Source organism: Pinus tabuliformis, chromosome 2_2 (genome assembly GCF_031772625.1).
Source record: "Pinus tabuliformis cultivar Carrire ecotype Pingquan chromosome 2_2, CPIR1, whole genome shotgun sequence".
Taxonomy (NCBI): Eukaryota; Viridiplantae; Streptophyta; class Pinopsida; order Pinales; family Pinaceae; genus Pinus; species Pinus tabuliformis.
The window spans coordinates 420571749-420587462 of record NC_142300.1 but is presented as its reverse complement, the minus strand read 5'-3'; the positions used below and the strand labels follow the sequence as shown (position 1 = coordinate 420587462).

The 15714-nt window shown below is 37.4% G+C and overlaps 1 protein-coding gene across 1 annotated transcript in view; it reads right to left on the bottom strand.

Annotated features, from left to right (window-relative positions):
* The window catches only part of LOC149193056 (auxin response factor 4-like), a 100984-nt gene that overhangs the window by 45614 nt on the left and 39656 nt on the right, over positions 1-15714 (bottom strand). Inside the window, exon 6 of the mRNA XM_089407190.1 lies at positions 27-146. Coding sequence (XP_089263316.1) covers positions 27-146 — 120 coding nt within the window. The remainder of the gene's footprint in view (positions 1-26; positions 147-15714) is intronic.

Below are 15714 nucleotides of genomic sequence, written 5' to 3'. Positions count from 1 at the left end.
CTATGTCAGGTGGAAGCCTATCCAACCTTCTCTCAGCGGTATCCTCTGTTTCAAATCTCATTTTGAAGCGCATTCCAATAGACAATGGTTGCTTGCAACTTTTCACATATTTCTGATAAGGTATAATGAACTCTGCTGGACTTGTCCTGAAAACACAGAAGGGAGCAGGAGTTAGGAGAAAAAGAAAAGGCACAAGATCCCCAAATGCTCATCAATGCTTGCTCTCTGCTTCCCCATTAGGATTTGAATATTTCAGGCAAAAACAAACAATCATTCGAATAACCAGAAGAAAGATTTAAATAGAAACCGGAATTTAAAATGCATGAATTAATTTGCATATTTAAATGATATAAAACCGGAAGCAAACAAGCTTCTTAACATGAGACATTCTTGACTTCTAATCCCCCTAAGCATTAAAACAGTCCTTTCCCTTTCATTTATGGCTCAAAATTCTGTTGTATTAACCTTTTTAGCTGTCCTTTTGCATCATTACTATCCAGGCTTCCAATAACTCCTTTGGGGTTTGAAGAACCTGGAGAATATCCAAGTCCAAATTAAATCTCTGAAGCACTTTTTTCCACGACTGAATAGCAAAAGTTACAAAGAAGAAATAGACGAGGAATAGATTCAACTTCCCTTCTACAATGTGTGCAACCTTACAAGCCCTGAATACCTTTATTGAAAAGGTTTTCTATTGTGAGGTCTTCCTTTTATCAGTATCCACATAAATAATTAACCTTTTGGATGCTTGATTGATACGAGCACACAGTGAAGTAAATGGCAAGGGATAGAGAGTATTTTCAACTGTACATACAGTCTACACAATATTGGTATTACACGTGTCCATATTTAAAGTAAGATGGTGCCATAGTTGGACACAGAGGATAAAGATTATCCAGGAGATAAAACTAATCTTGAAGATAAAGCCCACCTTCAGGTTTCAAATCCTAGAATAGACATGGTTTCCCAACATAACATCGCTGATGTGGGAATGCCATAATTCTATATGGTCTAAAACTACAATAGCCCATGAGCACATTTTACATAACAAGTGTGAAATAAGCTTATGAAAGACCATAATGAATGTCTACAACATACAATCTTCTTGCTTATAGGAAAATGTTGCCTATTTTTGTTGCTCAGTCAGTAAACTCCTTTTCTAACCAAGTATATAGTAATTTGGTAGATTTTATATTTCTTGTCTTTGTATGGACTCTGGAGCAATGCATCTTCTGATCGTGTAGTCAGAGTACTTTAAGAGAGTGGAGTGCTTCAAACAGGGGCAAAACTCTCTATCATGCAGAGGAGGTTTGAAATACAAATTCATTGGCAGTCCTCCTTGCTTAAGAAAAGAATCTAAAGATGTCTATTTTTGTAATATTCCACTCTAGAGACGCCCATTTGGATATTTTGACTATGATGTAAATGGGTGTTCCATGATACCTAGTCATGTGAATCTTGTAACAGTATCTTACGATGTCGTAAATAGTTGTGCATATTACAATATGTGTGGATTGTATAATGTTATTTTAGAAGGAGCTCAAGGTCAAGACCTCATTAATGGATATGTTCACTAATTAGTAGTGTTTTTGTATAGCTTCCTAAGCTGATGGGATCTAGAATGCAAGTACATAATATGATGTAAAAGAGATATAATCAAAAGGGTAAAACAAAGCTAGGAAGAATAGCACATGGGCATTTTCCCTAAGGGGCATGTTGCCTCAAAATCTAGCAAGTCTTGTGAGAGGGCTTACAAGACAAGAGCCAAACCAAGGGACAACACTATGTGGTGGAGACCCACTATAACCATAGCTAAACACCTTCTACTATTTAGTGGACTTTCACCACAAGGAAGGTATCCCTATATAGGTCACCTAATAGGTATTCGAAGTTTAAGGCTAAGAGGTGACTAGGATAAGCTTAGGAATGGCAGTCAACTTAAGGACAAGGCTCAATCCAGCAAAAAGAAGGCAAAGTGTGCCCTCCAAAAGGCCTATCTAGGGCGCTTATGACCTAGGGTTTAAAGAATAGGCAAGGGTAAAGGCTTACCAAGGTGCATAAGGCCAAGAAAAGGCTTGTTAAAGATATATATGATCAACAATTGGAGCAACAAGCTTTCAAAAAGCCCTAAGTTGAAGCCTCAGGTTAGCTTAGGGTTTACCCTAGCGCAAAATTACCTAGGGCTTGTGACATCAGCCCTAAAGAGGAAGAATTTACTGTGGAAAACAACGGATTTTGATGCAATGAGGCTCAAACCACGTGTATGACCCTTCCTTTAGCAAATGTACTCCTAGTTGTATTTGGCCCTAGCCCTAGCCTAACAACATGCCTTGAAGGGCCGAAAATGTGAGGGAGAAAGAGAAAAAGGTTAAAAGATGTTTTTCTATGGTGTGATTAGCTATGTGGATGGTCAGTGCTTGATACTTGGGTAATGGAGTCAAAGGGAGACCTACTAATGGAAATATTAAACATTGGTATGGAGTAAGGGAAAGAAAAACCCTAGTTTTCAAAACCCTAGCTATCATTTTATGAGGGGATAAAGTCATGAAGAGAGCTTAACATGAAGATTCATTCAAGGGATTGTCATACATTCTTTAGGATAATGCATACAATACTTTTCCAAGATTTCATAGAAAAATATTCAATAAGACTAGCACATAGAAACCCTAACAACAACCATTCCATGCAATAACCATAAAATGATAATCAACATATAGAATACTTACAAGAAATACATGAACAAATCCTTTATTATCCCAAAATGATGTCTCCACAACAAGAGAAAGTCTCCAAAAGCAAAATCTCCACAATAGATCACATCTCCACAAGTATACAAGACACTTTCAACTAGGCTGAAATCCTCTAAGGAGGTTGAATTCTCCACAAGTGATGATGAGAAATAAAAATGAGGTGACCTCTATTTATATGAGGTCTACCTCAATAAATTTTAACTAATGAAGCCCCTAAAACAAGTTTGACATGAAATAAACCTTGGGTTACAAGCCAACCCACTAGCTCAATGATAAAACAAGCCATGAATGCCACACTTGTGAGCCATAGCCTCAAAAATGCTAACATTGTGCCTTTATAAAGCTCCAAATGCCATGCCAAGGTGTGATGAAGATTGAAGCAATTTTGAGTGCTAGGATCATCCAAAATTTGAGGAACATCCCTGAAATCCACCTCAATTCCTCCTTGGGGTTCCCAAATCCAACTAGGGTGTCTCCATGTCATCTCCATGGGTCTCCAACGATCAAAACATGCCCTACTCTCTCTAGCATTAGGGCTCCATCGGGTTCAACAAGCCCTCCCTAATCTCTCATGGAAGACCATCCTCATATGGGCTCTGAATCATGGCTTTCCCATCAAGTAGTGTCAAGGCCAGGCTGAGGGCATATTGGGTCCAGTAGTACCATCATCAAGAATCCTTTATGCTAGGTCAAAGTAGACCAATATCCTTGGTCTTGAGGGTCCTTTAGGGCATGTAATGTTTGCTCAAGTCATCATGAAGCCCAATGCTCCCAATGATGCATCTATTGAGTCATCTATCCCTCTAAATAGGCCTAGGTACCTATGGAGTGGGCACCCTCAAGGCCTGGGTTGTTGTCGACCACCTGACGAAACCAACATGAACTCAAGTGAAAGCAACCATCCAACAAAGACGAAGATCATATGAGCATCTAAGTGGACCAAACTTGGATGTTAAGGGTATATTAATACTTCAAACAAGGATCGTCTTCTGATATCTAACTAGACCAAGTCCCGTAAAGGTGTTCCCTACCTTGATAGAGGTGGCTAATGGTCAACCCTATTAGGTGCTTCCAACCCTCAAGGGGAAGTGGCATTTCTAAGGTTAACCCCTCAATCAATAAGTGTTGGATTTGGCAACTAGGGCCAAAATCCACCTTGGACAGCTCATATGATGAAGCTGATATTTTTATTGGATTCCTCTTTCCGAGAGGTGTAGGATTGATCTAAAGATCATCTCATTCTGACATGTACAAATGGAATTATGAATTTATTTCTTTTATGGACAAATTGTCAAGGTCGGCCAGCAAACTAATGTAGGCTCAGAAGCCCAAAAGTCATGTCTTTTCATCCTCAACGTTGCATATAAATAGGAGTATCTACCTCATTTGGACACTCATCATCACTCACACGTCTCTCTCTCTCCTCATCTGGTTGGGTCATACGGATTTCTGGGCAGCTTCTTTCCTCCACACGTGTGAAAGGGTTGACTGTACTTTTCTATTTTTGCATTGACCAAGGTACAGCAAGTTTGACCAATGTTGACCAAACAACAATTGACCTTGTTTGACTATGTTTTTCTTGGGAGAAATTTTGTTTGGGCAGGCCGCATTTCTTGGCATAGATTTCAAGGTTTTCTGGGTTGTTTGACCAGCGTTAACCATAGGGACTTTGACCGCAGGTTTGACTCTGCGTTGACCGAGTTTGACCAACTTTTTCTGGACTATTTTGGGCTAATTCGGACTGTTCTTGGAGGCCAAATTGACTGGGTTTGACCAAGCTTATTTGGAGGAGTAATTTTGATAAGTTGACCAGCGTTGACTCTCTGGTTAAGGCATCATGTTGACTGCAGATTTGACTGTGTTTGGGCAAGTGAACTTTGGATATTGTACTCTCTCTCTCTCTGCTGAACTTTTGAAGAATAATAAGAAGACTTGATCAAAAGGTTTCCCCACATTGGGGTTTTTCCCTGACATCTGTCAAATATTGTGTCCTCTTGTCTTCTGCTTTTTATTTATGTTATATATGCATTTACTATCATGTTAATGTGATTGCTAATCTAGAAATTGATATTGGGATAATAAGAAAAAATGAATTAAATTGCTCTTCACCATAGAACATACCATTGTTATCTAAAATTAACAATAGGTGATGGTGAAAATGTATGGCAATGGAGGAAAAGGCTTCATGGCCATGTCCCATGGTCAAGGGGACCAACTGATAGGGAGTTCACATCCAAAGTGTATGAATGTGAGGAGGCGGAAATTGTGGAGGCATGAGTTACCCTACTCAGTCTGATTTTTCCACCCATCTAGTGCACCTTTTACTTCTTCTTTAATGCTTTGTATTACAGTGCATAGCTCAAGGGTTAGAGCTTGCTCTTTATGATGCAACATTTTATATTACCCCTTAAGATGAGACAGTTCATTGCTCATCAAGGTTGAGACATGCAAGGGTTCCTTTTGATGTAAAGGAGCATCATGTGCTCAAGAACCAAGTGATGGCTAATGAGAAGGGTAGAGCTCATGCTAGGCTTTTGCCCACATGCTAACTTATGTCCCGACCATCTTTTGCATTTTAATTTTCTTCTTTTTCTTTTGTTGTGGTCATGATATGCTTTTCCATTCTTTTAGTTGCATCAACCTCTAGGGCAATGTTTTTTAGCCCTACTCAAGGAGTGTGGACATGGTGCCAAATCTCAATGAACCAATGAAAGGTTAGACCCGAAGAATGGAGATGAAATATGGGGCTTGTAATGTGTTATGGAAAGTGTCAAGTATGGTGTAGGGGATAATGAACACATTATCTCAATTTGGGTTTTCCAAGTGGTACCCCTCATATAACCCTAAGGCCTTAAGGGAGGTACCACTCAGTGTTATCAAAACCAAACTGAAACCAATGAAACTAGCCGGTCCGACTAGTTTGGGGACCAAACCAGTCTGGTTTGAGGTTCGAAACTGGAATCTCTGTCAATGGCTCTTTGTGGCCCCAAAATCCACCTAGGGTACCACAAAGGGGGTCTCCTAGGTCTCCACCTACGAAAAAGTGTCCATCTTTGCTCCAATGTTGAGGGTTTTTCAGGTGCTACTAACCCTCCCAAGTCTCTAAAGGTGAGACCATCCTCATTTGGGTCCTGAATCAGATGTCATCCCTCATATGATGCTAAGGCCAACCTAGGGTCATGTTGAGTCTGGGTGTATCATCCTGAAGAATCATCAAATGTAGTGCAAAGAGGCAAAACGTCCTGGGTGCAAGTACCTAGGGGTAGGTATGATGTGTTGTTGTTGCTTGAAGACCCAAGGCTCTCAACGTTTCACCTGTGCATGCTAATATACTTCTCAGGGGCTTGGGTGCCTGTGGGTAACGTGCCCAGGTCGTGGGTTGCTAAACCACCTAACAATCACAACATAAAGTCTAGCGAAAGCAACAGGTCATCAGGGACAATAACCATTATTGCATCTAAGTGAACCAAGCTTGAATGTACCGGGCAATTTAACATTTGAAATAAGACTTCCCTTCCAAAATTAGGGCCTTGAACTTGCAATGGTGTTCCCCCCTAAGTAGGAGTGGCTAAAGGACACCCTAATAGATGTTTCCAACTCCCAAGGAGAAGTAACATTTCCTCAGTCCACCCATCAGTTGATAGGTCTTAGTGAATAATAATGATGGTACGGAGGGGAGAAAACTTCATGGCCAAGTGCCATGGTCAAAGGAACCGACATAATGGAAATCCACATCCTGAGTGTATAGATGTGAGGAGGGAGCAATCATGGATGCATGAGTTACCAACTCAGCCTCAACTCAGCCTTTATTTTTCCACCCCTCTTGTGCGTCTTTTACATTTTCTTGATTTTTCTTTATATTGTTGCTCATAGCTCGAAGGGTTAGAGCTTGATTTGAATGATGTATAAGAGTTGTATTACCACGTAAAAATGAGTCAATTCATCGAACATCGGGGTTGGGACATGCAAGGGTTCCTTTGTGATGCCATGGAGCAACATGTACTCAAGAACCGGGTGATGGCCATAATGGGTGAGGTAGAGCTCATGCTAGGTTTTTCCCCACGTGTTAATGTGTATGTCCCGGCCATCTTTTGCATTTTGATATTCCTTTATTTTATTTTGTGGCCATGATATGCTCTTTTCTTTTCTTTTAGTTTCATCAACCTCCAGGGGCAAAGTTTCAGGCCCTACCTAGGTATGAGGATGTATGGGTGCCAAATCCTAGAGAACCAATGGTCAGTTGAGCCCGAAGAATGGAGGTGGAATATGGGCTTATAATGTAAAATGGAAAATGGTAAGCATGGAATAGGGATAGATGGAGCCATGTTATCTCAATCAGGGCTTTCCAAGTAGTGCCCTCCTATACCCATTGGGCCATTAGGGGTGATCCCACTAGACTAAGGTCGAAGATCATGGTCAAAACCACTCTTTCATCCAGGTCACCTCATAATCCATATCAAATGCCCAAATACAAAACAAGCATAAGCACCTGATTGCAAAAAGAATAAAGTAGTTTTTTATCAAAAACCCACCTTCTTCAATGTGCTCTTGCCAGATGAGTGAGAAAGTATATGACTGATGTAGGTGACAGAGAGATAGAATGGCACGTCATTAGCTAGTGGTGGTTTTAGGGGTTGCATGGTTGGCCAGCTGGATGTGAAGAATAGGAGAACAGTTTTCTCCTATAGGGTTACCCATTTTGGTGGGTAACAAGACCACTTTTTAGAATGATCTGCAAATGCATTTGCTACTTTCTCCTCCATGCTTTGAAAGTTATATCAGTCAAGGTTTGGACCTAACCACAAAATTGGAGGGCCTATTACAAAGGACTGACAAAACCATACACAAGATGACAATGGATTCAATCAGCTCTGAAGATCAACCTATTATGGCTCTCTTAACACAAAACTAGAGAGGCATTTCTCCTTTATAATGATAGGTTGCCTTCAACCATACAGCTGGGAGGCCCAAGTGCCTACATGTTAATTTCTAAGTACCAGGTTCAAATTTTTGTTTCTCACAGCTATTTTATACCTGGAAAATATTTTTACTAAAAATAATAAATTTCTATTGTAAAATAAATTCTAGAAACTATAAAACAGAAATACTTTGGTGCTTTAAACTAAAAAATCTTTGCAGCAGAATCAATAAAAATATCAGTCACAAAACAGCCAATAAAAACACAGAAAATCTGCCCAACAAAATCCTTCTTCATTAATTTCATAGAAAAATTTAGGGCTCCCCTCACAGGGAAAATGGCCCTCAGAAAATACACAGAAAAACAGCAACAATAGTGTTGATTTTCTAGTGCAATTAGGGTTAGTGCAATATTTCTGAAATTCTGATAATTACTTTTGATGTAGATCCTCTTGTAACTTATTCTAATATATCATTTAGTAATTATACTTCAGAAATTCAACAATAAAGAACTGTAGAACAGTAGATCTCACAATGCGCAAAAGAAAGACAAGATTTACCCTGGGAAAACCCCTACAACCTTTTCAATAGAGAAATTCTTGTAGTTCAATGAGAGACACACCTAGACCTATGGTCAAACTTGATCTTCTCCTCCAAGTCAAGTCACCCAAACTGATCCTGCACTTTGCTCTTGATCCTGCTCTTCCAGAATTTTTGCCCTCCTGTGATTGCCAGTTGCCCAAAATTTCATCCTTGCCACAGTTGCCCTAGTTGTTGGAGAATGTAACTAGTTTCGGTCTTCATAATTGTCACTTGACTCATATCATGATGTATTTTTTATGTACTTATCAAAAGAACAAAGAAAATGATGTGAAGATCAAAAGAAAATCTATTTTTGTAAAGCATGGGTTTCTTGCTAAAGTCATTTGTTACTAGGTCAAGCATTCATTTAATGCTTCTAGGGTTTACATGAGTCAAAGAGTCCTTGTCTTATTGTAAAAGACCCTTTCAGGCACTTGTATCAAAAAGAGAAAAATTATTTTGTATTTTCAAAATGTATAGAAGGCTCCCAAGACCAAGTCAGCGAGCCTATGTGAAGTCGGCCTAGACAGAGCTAATGGAGCCTCTTGGAAAGGTTATTTAAAGGAGGAACTTCGACCACATTTGATACACATCTCATATCCGATCTGCAAATGGAAAGGTGTGAAGGCCTTAGAAGGCAAGGAAAACCCTAGCGAAGGAGTCTGAGAACTGCAGGGAGAGCAAAGCCGAGCTTATTTGGAGACCGAAAGGCTAATCTAACCTTAATTTGAAGAGATTTTTGCTTCGTTGTCCTTGGAGACTTTGTTTTGTCTTGGAGAAGACTTGTTTGGTTGTTGGCTTGGTTCTTGGTGGATGTCATGTTTTGGTCTTGGGTGCTAGAAGTCTCATTTGAATTGATTTTATAAGAAGAGACGTTATTTCTAGGTTTTCCCCTTGAAGGGGCTTTGCTCTAGCTTGGAGCCTATATTTGGTGTTCTATTGCCTTCTGTTATCTTCATGTTTTATGGTAATTGCTTGATGAAAGAAGAATTATAATAATAAAAAGGTTAATAGTCTTACAAGTACTTACCATGTTAAGGAAATTTGACAATAAGTTAAAAACCTCCCAAGCAAAATTTTAATATAAATGATGCTAGTAAGACCATATATGTATGTAACAACTTAGGTAAGCCTATTATTTTGGCGACAAATTTCATCCTAGAAGGTTTTTCATCTCACTGATTCATTTGTGTTTTTAAACATGAATGATCGACAGAGTTTTTCCCTCTAGCCTCACCCCAAAGCTAGGGTGGAATTTATCGTCAAGGTCTTAGGTGAGTCCTAGTGTTTTAGTCGAGTCTTTTGTAAAAGTGATTTGGGAATAATTTAAGCTAATTAGCTAAATTATTTTATTACAAATCACTTGGTCTACTAGATCATATTGAGTCGCAAAATTAGGTAGTAAATTGAGGGTCTATAACAAATGGGTGTTCCCCCTTTGAGGTTTGAAATGTAATTATCTTAAATAAAAAATATTTTAGTGCATGGTCCTTCATACTTAGACACCATGGCTAAAATATTAGAGGGTGGAAAAATTATTAATCCCCTCAAGTGTCAATTAATTAAATTTTTTGGCAAAAATAAATTAAAATCCTAAGTCAGAAATTTAATTAATTAGAGTCAAAAATAAAAGTCCTAGAGAAATTAAATTCTCCAAGTGGAAAAATTCGTGGGTATCAAAGAAGTTAAATTTTGAAGGCCCCCCACCAAGGGAATATTGGAAATTTCAAGAAAAATTGAACCCATGGACCTTGGTGGTTAAGTCAAAGTCAATTTTTTGAGGAAATTAGCTCAAAATATTATTTTTGAGCTAATAAAAAATGTATTAAATGAGAAATTCAAAAATTCCTCAAAAATAAAGATTTTCGACAATGGAAATTAAAAGATGATCAAACATTTATCAATGGTCAAGATTATTTTGACCAGGATCAAGCCAACTAGCCATTATTTTCCGCTTGGAGGATTTATCTATAAATTAAAAACGATTTGTTTCTCAAGACACAAGAAAATTTTGTAAATAAGCTCTGAGTCAAGCTCTGTTGGTTGTAATATTTTTTTATCAATAAAGCAAAAGACTTTGGGGTTTACTCTTGATGGTGTTCCTCTTTAATTTTCTTATGGTAATGTTTTTTGAATCATGTGCTTAATACTCTACTGAAAGAATTTTACAAATTATTATTTCTTTAGCCATTTGTTGGATCAACTATTTACACAGGTATCTTGTATTAGTTGATGGGTTTTAGAGAAACATTTTAATTTGATTTATCTAGCAGGTATCTCTAGATTTTGAAAGTTATTTTGTTATCTATGCCTCTATTGATCTAATAATTTGATTTTAAGTGTGTAGAGACTTCAAGTATTCAGATCTTGGGCGTGAGGGGAAGTCTTCGGCTAGACCAACCCACTCTCAAGTCAAGAAAACTCAAGAGCCCATCTGATTAAATTTCATGGTTTATCTAACGATTTGATTTGCAGAGATTTTGGCTATTGCACACCCAGGAAAAAATTATCTCTTATCTGTTTGAATTTATTTGTGCATTAATTGACATATCTGCTTACAAGAGCTTCAATTATTGTATATTTGTAAATTAATTTTGTGAATAATTTTCTCTTAATTCTTGTACATATCTTTTCACTTTTGTATATAGCCATCGGGGTTTTTCTTGAGTTTATTTGCAGATCAGAAGAATTTTTGAAGACCCATTTAGAATCTTGTATATATCAAATTTTTGCAAGTTTGCATGAGGGTTTCTGAGCTCCTTTCCTAAGGCCACAAGGCTCAGATCTGAAACAAAACGTCATAAATACCCTAGCTGCAAGCATTCAGACCTTCTCTTTTAAAGCCGCAGGGGTTTTAAGGCTTTGTTCGGCCTCTTAAGGGTTTCATCCCATAATTTTATGGCTCCAAAACCTCAACAAAAATTTCGCTAAGGAAGCCACTAGCTTTGAAGCCCTGTCTCACTGCAATATTGGAATTTTGTTTAGCATTTCAGATCTAACAAATAATTTTTGTAATTATTCCTTACTTATCTCACCAAAATCTGACCTGGGTTATTTTGTTGCAGGCATATAGACTAAATTCCGGGGTTTGATCTGGTTGGATGTCTCTTTCTGGTTGGCTGCTAGCCTTATTGGCTATTCCAGGCCTAGCTGCAGGCTTGATCAAGTCTTAGTACCTGTATTGCAGGCCTATTTGACCTAGTTTTACTTAGCTGCAGGCATGAAGAAGGGTTTCTTTTGTTACATATGATTTCAGAGACTAACGCTGGTTGTTTTGCAGGCCTAAAAATATTGTTGACAGGCTTACAACACTTGTTTTCCATCACCATATGTCTCTGCCACCCCTTCTCTGAGATATGTATTAGTATTGGGCTATATTTGCATGTATAACAAGGGTTTTGTCTAACATGATTTGTGTGCAGGTGTTGTGCCTCATTGGAAGATCCTAAAAGCAATAGATCTTGAGATTTTATGCCATATTCCATCACATCCTACCTCTGCCAATACGCTTCATCTGAAATACTCCATTGCAGATCCTAATCACATTTAATAGTCATAATAATCAGCCCAAAATACTCAAACCTGACTCATGACAATTGCAAAATTACTCATAAGGATTGGACTATGATCTTATCTGATTTGGGTGACTGATATCGTTATTTTAGAGGTCTGATATAAAATTGCGGAAGTCTGATATGAATCTACAACAGTATCTTTTCAATTCTTCCAATTTTAAACTTAGTAATTAATCGTTGTAACTGACTATTGCATTTTATAAATAGTTTTATGGAGTGATAGGCTGATATATACTTGACAAAGGCTATAGTAGCTCAACTTCATTGGCAAAGGTACATTGAAGTCTTAGTGCACTTTTTCATACAGCTATTGGTATTTGAAAGATCAGATTTGTAATTGATTGGTATTCATCAGATTTTGGCACTAATATTGGCTCTTATCTAATCAAAGATACCCTTTTTAACTGTTTCTCTCTCTCATCTCTTCATTGTTGGGCCTCAAAGTGTTGAGGTCTCTCTTATTTCCTAATTACTAGATATCACAAGCATAAAAGAGAACTCAAATAAATTGGACCCTTTTCTTCTAACCAGCACATGGAATAGCTCTCATGGCTAATATCATTTTATTGAAATAATCTTGGACCCTTTTCTTCTAACCAGCACATGGAATAGCTCTCATGGCTAATATCATTTTATTGAAATAATCTCTAAGTATTTTCTAGGAGCACTCTATAAGTTGTTATTGGCAATTCTTGCAATTCTTACACTTAGAAGTGTACTTCTTGTCCATTTGATTGCAATGGTCTTAAAGCATTAGGCAGGTTGAAGTACCATTTGCATCTTCATTGTATCTTACTAACACTCCTAACTTGCTTGCAAATTGTATTCATTCGTTATATCTTGTCATCATTGGGGAATTTTTCATTTCACACCTTGCATCTTCATTCTCAAGTGCATTGTATTTCATTAACCTTCCCTTGCAGCATTTGGCTATCTGGTAACTAGGTGTATCAATCCTTGTTGTGCAAGTATTTCCTAAATTGAAGGAACTGGTCTCTCACTAGAATATCTTAAGAATCTAATTAATTGTGCTTGATAATTCTACTTGCCATGTAATTTAAGCTAGGTTGCTAGGATATGCATTTGTATCTCTTAAATTTGTTGACCCTTAACAAGCTCCTCATTAATTTCACCCCTAGGGACTACCCCCCTTAGGTTGCTAGTAGATAGCTAAAACAGAGTGGTCAAGGATCAAAGTGACAGCCCCTGCCCTAAGCGTTGTACCCCTTAGTCTACACTTTGGGCGAAAACCCAAAGCTTTGGTTGAACAAGGAGGTCTGAATCAATAATAATTGGCTCAAAACGATATCTCAATACTTTGGACAGGCTCATCAAAATGGCTTGCTCTCCTCTTGAAGAGATCGATATATATATATATATTATATGATCTGCCTATTATATAAAAAATACTCGTCTCTATGGAAACCCTAGAAAATATGTTCATTAGTGACGATTGTTTCTGAAATTAACATCGTGGAATTTGCAAAGGTCTCAAACAAATCTGCATCTATTCATGATGGTTAGCATCCTATGATTCGCTTCATTTATTGTATGGTTACAGTGACAATTCTCAATGGTTTGATCATTAACTTGAAGCTCACAAACCTATGATTATATCTCTGTGGAAAAGATCGCATCTCAGTAAAGATACGAAGGTTTGTGGCATGTATACAGTGACATGCTCCTAGATCAATGACTAAATTGTGGAAAGTTTGACTTACATATACCTTTGGAGCTCGAATTAACACTGTTGAGAAATGATTTCTGTGGAGTTGGCTTCTATATAATGATATTGCTCACTACAGTATTCACTGTGACTTTTTCTTGTATAGCTCTCACAGAAATGGATCATACAGTGATGATTTGTTCATGATTTCAAAGGCTCTAACACAGGTTAGTTAGCAAAGGAAAACATACACTACAACACTCTGATTTGACAATTCGATACAATGGTTCAGATTTGTATCACTGCGATCTTGTTTACAATGCCACCATGGCACTGACAGCACTGTATGGCACGAGGCTCGTATAAATAATGGCTCGGAGTTACAAGACATGGTTTGGATCTCATTGGCATGATGGTAAGTGATAACTGTGAGATGTTGTTGACAACTACAACTATATATTGGCAAATATATATATATATATAGCAATAGCGTAAAGCCAACCTATATATGATACCATGATTAATGATTTGACAACATGCATGGAAAAGGATATGTGAACCTTTGTTGGAAGAGTGAGTCACTGAATCCTTGCAAAGAAAGAGGCATGAGGTATGTGCACTTTGTTTTATATTACAAGATTATAATAAAGGGTCTGAATAGTCCTTAGGGTTTTGCAAGCATATTTTGTATGATAGAAATCTAGGGATTGTAAATCTTATGCTCTTGGTATCTAGGGTTTGTAAACCCTAGATAGGATCTAGACTAGGAATCCCTAGAAAAAAAGGTGAAAAACCCTAACCCTATTTTTAGTTATTCCCACCATAAATAAAATCATCTAGGGTTTGCATATAATTTAGGATACATGGTAGACCCTAGCAAGGGTGGAATTAGATAAAATCTAGGATTTGACATCAAAACCCTAGGGCTGATATTTCCATCGAAAATAAAAACCTTATCAAGGGTAAGGTCAAGGAATTTAGGGTTTGTATTTAAGAACCCTAGGGTTTCAACCTCTAAGACATCATGGAAAGTTGAAACCCAAGATTTGACATCATGCTCTTGTATTTGTATATTGTGCTTGGTTGTACTTGTTGAAAATTGCAGGTACATAAAGGAAGCAAGATAAGAAGGATGAAAGAACAAATCAAAGCAATGATGAGCATGATGGAAGGAGGGAACTGTAAGGACCTTGAAGAAATTAATGCTAACAAGTTCATTAATGATTAAAAGAGTAAGTATACATTGTTGCTTTTTCTAGGAGAGTTTCGTTTTGTAAAAAGCATGGCATCATAAATAGAAGAAACTGATAATAGGAAAATTAGAATCTACTTGTTTAATTTGCTTTGGGAAAGATCATATAGTTTAAAGTGAATAAGAAGAACAAGACCATATTGCATATTGTTGTTCATCCTAGCATTTTCTAACATCATGTTGGAGGTAGTCATTTTGCAAAGAAGGATCATCAAAATCCTATAAGAATCATCATTATGGAAGATTCTTGAAGTAGCATTATGACTGGTATATATTCCATCTAGTTGGAAATAATATGTCTAAAGGATGAAGGAATGCTAATGGTCAAAGGCATAATAAAAATCTTTCTTTTTTTTTCTTTTTTTTGGAAAAAGAAACTTATCTTTGACAGGTATAAGAAGCAAGTTGAGGATGACTAGATGATTACATGACGCAAAGGTATGCATATTTGAAGTTATTCTTCCCTAGAGCATGGTTCATATCTACAGGGATCATGAAGGAAGAATTGATTATGAATGTGCTTGGTAAGTCTTCCATGTGGCTGCATGATGCTCAAAAAGAAGTTTGTCATCCTTTGAAATGTATGAAGATCAAGACTCTCTCACAAAATTACAGGATCAACATCAAGTATAGTCTCTGAAAGAAAGAAAGGGAGTTAATAATGACAATTCCTATGAAGATATTGTAACTTGGTAATCAAGTTCGATCCATGGGCACTCTAATTAAAATAAATGCATGAAGAAATATTCATGTGGAGATGGATCATGCAGAAGGATGTCGATCTCGGAGAACTCAAGAAAGTTGATGCTTTGATGAGAAGGCCATCATAATAAGGTAAGTTTGATGTTAATATTTTTGTTATTGGTTATTTGGATAACATATTGTTTTTCTACCTAGAAAGATATTGCAAGAATACATGATGATATTGGAGGCAAGTTCAACTGTATGGATTCAATGTATGATTTTGGCAAT